Consider the following 10,269-nt stretch of genomic DNA (forward strand, 5'->3'; position numbering starts at 1 on the left):
ACCGAAGGAAAGGCAGGTTATTAACATTTTTAAACTAAGCAGTTGTGAGATACTTGTAAGAGCACTTTTTTGGCTAACCCTACCTCAACTGATTTGCAAAATCAGGAAAACTTCACTAGTATTTGGGCATCATTGATCTCCCCAGGGACTGTGTATGTGAGTTTAGATTTCTGTATGGTTGAGAGAAACTTTAAAAATGAATTTGATCTTTGGGTTTTATTCTTTTCTAATGTTCTAGTACTAGACAAGACATGCACACACACAACTTAGTAATGTTTCCTGTTATGCAAATTGGCATAAACTACCTCCGTTACTCAAAAGTTCTTAAAAAAATAGGTACAGGCTGCTCCTATATATTTGTCAATATTTAACAGACAGAATTGCCTTGTTTATTTTTACCTCAGACAGGTTTTATTCCAAAAAGAGTTCTGTATATAAGCTGAGATCAGGGTAACACGAGCAGTTAATTTTAAGGTTAGTTTGACAAAAAGTCACCAAATACAATCTATTTGCAGCAAACTAAAAGAGCTTTATCTTTGTTAAGCAAAACTAAAAAACCAAAACCAAAACCTACCACCACCACCACAACAAAAACAGTTAAAGAAAGGAAAAAAGTGCTATATGACAAATAAAACCTTCCCCTTAATCCAAAGATACTTTTTTTCCCCCTCATTTTTCATAAAACAAAGGAAATAACAAAACTAGGCTTGTCCAGACTTTTAAGAAGACTAGCTTAGACTTCACAGTGTAAACTCACATAGAGATTTAGTGTGTTGGAACAGTTTCATTTTGCAGGAGAAGTTGTATAATCTTTGGATTAACCCAGGTGGTTAGGATAGTCACATGGGAGACAGGATGTCTGGGCTTTAGTGCCTGCATACTTGCCTTTTCCTATATGTTAAGTGGAATGGTGTCATCAGCAAAGAAGTAAAATAATTGAATTTCACCTGTTGTGCTTAGAGCCAGGCAATGTGCTGGGGTGTAAGAGTAGTTGAGTCAAATACCATAGGAAGTGACAGAAACAAATTTTGAGTATTCAGATGGAAAATTAGTGGCATACACATTGATCTTATTGGTGATATTGACTCATTTTTTCAGAAAATTTCTCTGGATCCAGAACTGAAAAATGTGTTTGGCATAAGTATCTGCTGACTTGAACCCAGATTCATATTAGGTATTTCCAAACTTCAGTTTTTTAATAAATAGCCAACCTAAAAAACCAAAAACAAACAAACTAAAAAAAAATCCCAACTAACCTAACAAAAAAAAAACCTGACTACTCTAATAGCCTTTTCCTCACACCCAACAACACTCCACATGACACAGAGCACACAGCAAAATTATTTAATATAGACTATATTAAACTGATGATTAACTACTTTGCTAATTTAGGAACTGACTACCTAAGACCTTGCAGAATCTCCTCTTGCCTTACTTAAAACTTGAAGGTCTAGCATTGTCCTCACATTAACATGCAGATAAAAAAATAAAGACATATACATATAAAAATATCCTGCTACATTCCTCTCCAGATCAATACTTTTGTCTAAATTGGACCTTTTTCTTTACAAACCATTGTCTCTAATATTAATATTGTATATGTTTAATCCATACAGCAATAATTATATAGAATGCAAAATACAGCTACTCTGCACACAGTAATTTAAAATCTCCCTTTAAAAAATGTTTGCCCTCTCCACCTTTAAAAGGCACATATACATAAAATAAATTATGTTACAAATTAGTTACAAATCTTGGTAAAGGTGTTTATCTTTCAGGCTTCACATGAAACATCACTCACCTCCAGGTTCTTCCACATGGCAAGCATGCAAACAATCAAAGGAAAAGTTAAATTATCTATCTACCTGAATTGTATTCAGAACAATTATGATTTTTCCTTTTCCCTCCATACCCTAAACTGCAAATTCACACCAAAAACCAGAATTTCAATAATATTTAAGTGTCAGAACCTCAAGTAAATTTTGAGAACTACTTATGTTCCATTTAGAAACAGTCACAATACACAATTTTCCATTTTACTTCTAATCCTACTTTCTTAATATTTTTGCAGTTTTTGAGAGGGCAGTAGCGGAGATAAGGAACAGACAAGTACTGTACATATTACATCCATATAGTAGGTATATTATTAAATAGAACAACATTGGATGGAAAAAAAAAACATTTATAAAGTGAATACATTTAAAAACTATTGGTATTATCCTCCTAGTAGAAATACACTTCCAAATGGGTAAAAATAGTAAAAATGTTTACATTTAAAAATATTTTATGTAATCAACGTTTTTGTAGATTTTAGAGCAACAAAACTGTTGTTAACTTGCACCAGCCTCTGCCAGGCTAAAACCTCAAAGCAAAATAATAAAATATTTACCCTTTTGTTTTTCTAGTGTGGAGTACATTCATAAGTACTCTGATCACATGTCCATTAGCTAAGTCTCCAAGCTGAAAAACACAACCTTTCTTCTCAGAGTACATGCCAATGAATTCTACCACATATGACAACACTTTCATTGAATTCAACATAAAACAGTAGATCATTAGTGAAAAACTGGACTAGCCCAACAGTCTATTACTGCGGTGTACCATACTCTGTATTGCATCAGAAATGGATGCAGAAAAGTCTGCTTGACCACTAATAGAGCAGCATAAACAGAATAATATAGCAGTATTGCATTTTTGTTAGCATCGCTTATTTTGCTTGGGAACACAGGAATAAGTGACACCAGCAAAAGTGAAGTGTCACCATGACAAATGGTGACCATGCAAGGAATACTTTGCTCATGTTCCAGAGGAAGTGGCAGAGAAGTCCCAAAGAGAAGCAAATCTGAAATTAACTCCACTCAAAGCCTACAAGCAATACAAAGAGATCTGTTGAAAGAATGCCTTAATTCTTCAAATTTGAGCAACCAAAAAAAAGGAGTGGTAGGCAATGGAAAATTTGAGAATACCCAGTGGCTTTCCATGGAGGTCATGGGGATGAATGTAGCCTAAAAGTGTTGAGAGCTGTTGAATAGTAACTAATGCAGAGCTAAGGCTCCAAGAACTTGTGGTATTTGCCTATCAACACTACCAACAGAAAATAGGTTTGAAATTATCTTCTAAATTTCTTTGTCAACTACAAAAGAAGTTTTTTGTTTTGTTTTAATTCTTAGCTTAAAAAAAGCTTTTAATGAGTATGCAGATTTCAGAAATTTGGCTGGTAAATTAACCTCACAAATTTTAAGATAAACTGACTTTGCAAACAAGACCTCAATTTATTTTTCAGATACACTTTTCCTACCTCTCTGTCAGCAGGGGACTGCTGAATCCACAAAGGAATACCTTACACCACTCTAATTATTTTCAGTATACCACAGTGGGCTTCTGAAGTTTTCCATATTTTTAAGAAGAGAAAAGTAACCATATTTCATGGCTCTGAAGATATGTAAACTGGAAAAGAACAAAGGTCACAACACCTGGTAAAATCCATTAGTCAGTAGATACCAGGTGCACATTTTGATCGTTAACAAAAAATATGCATTTTTGCTGAATATTTTTTATTAGATTCATACTAGCTAACAATTTCTGATGCTAATCCAAAATCTTCAAAATCAGGTATTTGTTAGCAGTTAAGACATTAAGTTTGTATCTTGGATTCTAAAAGACAGCAGCTCCGCCCCATGCCATACATATATCTTGTCTGTGTCAAGAACTATACCTTCTTCTGTAATTTTGAGTCTTTGTTCTTCATCTGGAGGTTTGGGTGGGGGCCCCACAGATGGAATTCTCCTTGGAAAGCTTTCTTCAACATAATCTGATGAATGTGTGGGTTGGCTAACTGCAGCCCAAGTATAAAGCTGGTCTTGCTGTGGTTATTAAAAAAAAAAAGTTGAGAAGTTCATATAGAAAGACAAGCTCAAAATATCAAAGCCTTTGTTTCCAACACAAATAGCTCAGTATCCACCCCTACATCAAAGCAGACTTGGTTTTATGCTCTTCATCTGCTGACAAAGACTTAACGTACATCTATATTAAAAGAATTTAATGTTTCAATTTTGGAATTACCTCTATCAACAATAGAAAATGTAATCTTTTAGTTATCTACAGCACAATTAGATGCTAGAATACAATTCAGCACTTTTTTGGAGCATGAGGAACTCTTTGCTACTTCTTTCCTTAGAGATAACAGGTTCTGTCTGTCATGATGGTACTACTTTACATATGGCTAGTTTATACATTGGAGAAAAATATTTCAGTCCACTCTCTATGTAATTTTTTTTTACACCAAATGTATAAGCAAGGAAAAGGAGCAGGATTATTTCAGCATAAATTAAACTGAGATATTTATTCTTTGCAACCCTAGTTTTGTCAATTACATTTCCATATTCATAGAAAGGCAGCTAAAAAGGTGAGTTTGTTTTAGAATAAAATTTAAAAACAAAACAAACCAAAACCAAAACAAAACCAGTTAAAGTATTCTCAATCCTCTGGACCCAAATTAGATTATATCCTTATTACTCAATAGCTTTGAGTTTGATTCACTTATTAAAAGTAGGAGACATACAGACTGTCTGATGAAAACTAGCGTAAACTTATGCTTTAAGGCAACAGAAAGATTTTAGCTGACCACAATTCATGTAGTTATTCTTGTGACTCCCAGTATGCATCAACATGCACACCTTATGATTAAATCTTTATAATACTGTAAACTCTGCAGAGATCAAGCACAGCAACTGCATGAATATCCTAGTAACTGACCTGGAAATATGCAAATATTGTAGCAGAAAACTGGTGAAAAAAAAAATCAAGTCACAGGATGAAAATACAGTCACACAGTAATACCTTCTTACAGAGATCATGTTTATTACAATTCATTCATGCTATTGCCTAAGTAAAACACTGGTAATATATATTTGTCCTGCTGCATATTTTATTTTTATATTAAAGCTTTTTTTTTTTTTTTTTAGATTTTACACAAAGACTAAACATTGAAAAGACATGCAGGGGGGAGAACAAAATAATTTAACACTTTTTTTGGGATAATTGCTATTCCATGTGACTAAGCTTCTACTTGCCTAAAAAGAAGTTGTGACAAGAGTGATAATATTCTATTGAGAGCAACTTACTTACAATAGAAAAATGCTGGTTATAAAGGAAAAAGTTTTTGTTTACAGAGGGTGTCTCAAATAGTCAAGGTCAAAGGAAGCTCATAGATCTTTCCAGCATGCAAAACTTGGCAAAAATCCAGCCACATACACAGACCTTGAAGGTAACAGTAAATGGATAAGAAGCTTAATACAAAAATCACATCAGATTCTTTACACAGCACAACTCTGTTCCTTCAAAAGCCTGTCCTTTTCCCATTACTGTGCTACTGCATTTGAACATCCAAACAGGCTTGATTAATGCAGTTCTTTCAGTGACTTAGTACTTTCCCTTTGCTTAACTCCAGCTTTTTAGAGGATATGCATTTTTGGGTTTCTGCCTAATTTCCAGTACTGTGGGGCTAAAAGGGAGAGGGAGAGTCATGCCTGTACACACTATGTAAAGAAAAAGAAAAGGTGCTGGATGTTGCTAATTGTCTTGTTTCTGCACCATCCAAATCTCAAAAACAGAGAGGAAAATGAGATTCAAAAAAGTCATCCAGAGGTAAACCAGAAAAAAAAAAATTTGCCCACCTTACTACCTTACGCAATCCAGGGAACACAGAGAAGAAGCAGCTCTACAGACTGTTAGCTGGGTAAGCACAGTCAACTTTCAACAGGATTACATGTAGGGTTATAGGGTAATACAACAGAATACAACTGGCTGTAGATAATATTGACATAGCATGAATGAGGAAGATAAACATTTAAACTGTCCCTGGACATCATATTTCACCATGTCAGTTCTTGAAAGATATAGTACAATCATTTAACAACAAATTTTTGAAATATACTTAGTCTACATGAATTAAGATATATTAAAAAAATCATGGTATGTCTCAGAATTATTGTACAGATGGGATACACTATGAGAGTAATAACATATGAAGTACCTATGTTCTTGTTCATAGAATTTACAGCATATAAGCTATGAATAGTTAGACATTAGGACATCGCCCAACTCCATAACCAACTCCTAACCCAGCATGGGAGATTCGTTTGTGAACACAAAATACAGTATTTTTTGGTTTGTGTTGTTTTTGTTTTGGAATTCTTTTCATTCACTATTTAACAAACATTTAACATGGAATAGACTCATCATGTAACAGAAATTTACAGAGGTAAATGTAAATTTGAAAAATGCCTTGAAGAGACTTGCACTACAATCAAAATGTATTTGCATTCAACATATAAACAAAGTATTTAACAGCTATATTCAGATTACTTGCAAACTTACAAATATAATTTAAAATACGAAAAACCCTCATGACAGAAATGTAGTCTGGAGGTCTGGCCTTCAAGTTAATAGTCCATAAACTACATTTAAAATGGGAAAAGATTAACCCTGTCTCTACTTTTGTGCCCTTCAAGAGAGATAAATCATTTGATTCCTAATTCCTACTCACTGAAGATACTGTCCAAAATGTAATCCTCTACCTTTTGTCTTCAGCTCCTTATCACAGCTAATATACTAACCCATCTCTTTTTTCCTTTTCCAAATCTGATAGTGACATAAATTTGCATTATTATTAGAACATCTTGAAGAAAGTTATATGCAGCCAATTCTATGATGCTGAAGTACTATTCAAGCAAAAGAAACAAAATAATCCAAAGAAAAAAATTCAGATTAGCTTTTATCATTAATAATTGTAATATAAACATCCACAAGCCTGGATTTCCACATCCAACTTTTTCCCTTTAATCTTTTCATTTCAGAGGCAATTTTTACTAGGTATCATTGTAAGTACAGCCAGTGAATACTCTTACCGTGATCAAGCCTTGAATACATCTGGAATTTCCACTTCATCTTGCTCAGACTCCATTATTTAGTGTTTAAAGCACTTCTTTTTTGTGGGGGGGTGGTGGAAACCCTTGTAATGAATTATCCCAGTCTTATTTATTCGGACTCATTTCTGGGCAGACATTGAAAGCTTAAAGCTGTCTGAGTCCAGTGCACTAAACATGATGTCAAGAAGAGTTCTCATTTCCACACATCCTTACGCAGCACTTTCCACTGGTTCTTAAAACTGCAGAACATTCGCACACAGGCGAGGCAAACTGCCTGCAGGATCTGATGGTATCTAATCGATAGACATTTTACCACTTATAGATGTTAGTGTTTAGAACAGACTCAGAGTCAGGTCTGTAGTTTAACTCACTGTCTTCCCAGCCAGCTCTCAGTAGGCACAAAGAATGGCTTTTTGTAACAAATTCTCATTCCCAGGTACCACAGTGTTACATTTCACATACTACATAGAATCACATAATACATTAGATATTAATTATGCTCCTTCACTGTTTGAAATAAAGATATGCTTTCCTGCTAATCTTTAAAGATAGAAGACAATGCTGTAAGCTACTCAAAGTAAGGGCCTCTAGCAAATGACGTATAGAAAGAGGCTAGTGGGCCCAGAACTAGGGCCATGATCTAGACGTGCAGCAAACATGAGAAGGCATACTGCTGGACCTTAAGCTTTCAGAAAAGGGGTCACGCATTTTTCACAAAGAGAGACCAGGTTTGCTCCCCAGGCCACAGACTAAATTAGAGAATAGTATATCCCCCACTGTAGGAATATAATGTGCAACCTTGAATGTATGCATTTGGCAGCTCTATTGCTCCTAGAGGTATGCAGGTAATACAACCTTCTGTGCAATGCCACTTCAGTATTTAATCAACCATTTACCTGCTTCCAGTTCAAAGGACAAAGACAGCCATTGTGAGAAATGCTTAAAGAGGTAGAAGAGATGGATCTGAAACAACAATAAATGTATAATCTGTCCAAACTGGTTGCAAAAGCATGAATTACCAATGTAAGAATCAAGGGGAAAAAATCTGACCAGAAGTATTTTGACAATTCACACAGCAAAAAAAAGAAAAAAAGAGTAGTCAGATCATGTGTGTTAAGATGGGAAAGGTAGGGCAGTACAGAAGCACACTGCTATCAGGAGTAGCCTCTGCTCTTCAGCTCAGCACAGCAGTAGATGGGGGAAGTGCATTACCAGTACCTCTAAATTTTCTTACACTAAAATGGATTAGTACTAAATTGCCTAATGGCTCCTGTGTTAAGCTGTGATGGAATCAGACCCTTTCTTGCAGGGCATTTGTTTTCCAATCATAAACTTGAAATATTTTTCACTAGAACCCCAAACATTCAAAGTTATCCTGAAGAGGGTAGGACAGAAGTGTTGGCATGTCCGCAGATAGGTATAAAGGGGCCAGGAGTAAACAGAGTGGTAGTTACAAGAAGGTTCCTACGCATCAAATCAGTCTGGATGTGGACAGACTTCTAATGGGAAGAGCTGAAGGAGTGGGGAGAGGAAAAAATATCACTACATTTAAGATGGAACTAGATAAACTCATAGAGGAATTACATTTTATGGTACTTGGGATAAGCAGGGGACAGACTCCATGGCTCAAAAGGTGTTTTCCAGCCTACGAGCTCCAAAGCGCTTGTTCCATGTTTGTATATAGCTGCTTGTCATTTAGACTGTTTCAAGTGCATGGAAGGAATGTTTTTTTCCCATTCAGGAAGTTTAATCTTTCTAATATACTAAGTATACAACCTCTAAAATGAAAGCAAGCCAATTGCATGTTCCCACTGCATATAAATAGTTAACTGGACAAGAAAGGTTTTAGTTCGAGAAATTAGAGCTGAACTACCTCAAAATGCTCTTATCAGCAGGAGACTGTTTTATTTTAAGCAGCTTTCAAAATGAGGAAATCAATACTATCAAGAATAGGGAAAGTGGTTTATTTTTTGAGGAGAGGTCCAGTAACAAAGCTCTGTCTGATGACTGACAGAACCAGGACAGTGATTAAACATGGCTCTCAGCTTGTACTACCTTTGGCTGTACTAGCGAGCCCAGATGCCTTCCAAGGCTGAAAAACAGCAAGTCAGTCATAATATTGTAATAAATGGCTGAAGTAACACTTCATCCTCATGAACTATATTTGATGCATGAGCATTTTGAGTGATTTTTTTTTTATTTTCCAAAAACTGATATGCCTCAACAATTCATTTAAAAACACTTCAAGAGTCAAAGAAACATGAAACATTTCTTTCCTACCAAATGACTTCAACCTCCTCAACAAAACAGAACAAACTTTCTTGATCCCGTCAAACTTTGCTCAGGATTCAACATCATATCCTGAGGGTATGAGAGGCCAAGAGAGTCTGTAGTTAGGGCTGTCATGGGGAAAGGAAATCAGGAAATGGTATTTCAAATTTCTACATCTACTATCATTCAGTTGCGGAGTGGTTGTCTTGGTCTTCCTATTCACCAATAACTTCTACACTTAATATAGCTGACTGGGTGAACTGGTGAGCTTACAACAAGCTTTCCTTGGAAGATGGAACAGTGGCTAGCCTTCTATGAAACAGAAGACTCTCAAGATCTAGCCTCTTTACACGTCCGACTTGAACTCCCACTTGGAAGACCACATCCCAAGACCACTAGGTTATCAGCTGTTACTTAGACCACCTGATGGTGTGTCACAGAATCATAGAATAGGTTGGGTTGGAAGGGACCTTTAAAGGTCATCGAGTCCAAGCCCCCTGCAATGAGCAGGGACAGCTTCAACTAGATCAGGCTGCTCAGAGTTCCATCCAATCTGACCTGGAGTGTTTCCAGGGATAGGGCACCTACCACCTCTCTGGGCAACCTGTGCCAATGTTTCACCACCCGCATTGGGAAACATTTCTTCCTTAGATCTAGTCAAAATCTGCACTCTTTTAGTTTAAAACTATTTCCCCTTGTCCTATTGCAACAGGCCCTGCTCAAAAGTCTGTCCCCCACTTTCTGATAAGCCCCCTTATCAGAAAGTACTTAAAGTACTGGAATGTTGCAAGAAGGTCTCCCTGAAGACCTCCTCTTCTCCAGGCTGAACAACCCCAACTCTCTCAGTCTTTTTTCACAGGAGAGGTGTTCCATCCCTCTGATCATTTTGGTGACCCTCCTTTGGGCCCGCTCCAACAGGTGGGGTCTCCCCAGGGCAGAGTAGAGGGGTAGAATCACCTCCCTTGACCTGCTGGCCACATTGCTTTTGATGTAGCCCAGGCTACAGTTGGCCTTCTGGGCTGCAAGTGCACATTGCCAGCTCATGTCCAGCTTTTCATCCACCAGTACC

General features: G+C 36.4%; 1 protein-coding gene across 1 annotated transcript in view; it reads right to left on the reverse strand.

The window, feature by feature from the left end:
* LOC104621584 (formin-2-like) overlaps positions 1 to 10,269 on the reverse strand; it is a gene marked incomplete at its 3' end in the record, with an annotated part of 76,732 nt that overhangs the window by 35,205 nt on the left and 31,258 nt on the right. The window contains 1 exon segment of the mRNA XM_010288106.1: positions 3,716 to 3,863. Within this exon segment, the coding sequence (XP_010286408.1) occupies positions 3,716 to 3,863 (148 nt within the window).

This window comes from Phaethon lepturus, unplaced genomic scaffold, assembly GCF_000687285.1.
Source record: "Phaethon lepturus isolate BGI_N335 unplaced genomic scaffold, ASM68728v1 scaffold1445, whole genome shotgun sequence".
Lineage (NCBI taxonomy): Eukaryota > Metazoa > Chordata > Aves > Phaethontiformes > Phaethontidae > Phaethon > Phaethon lepturus.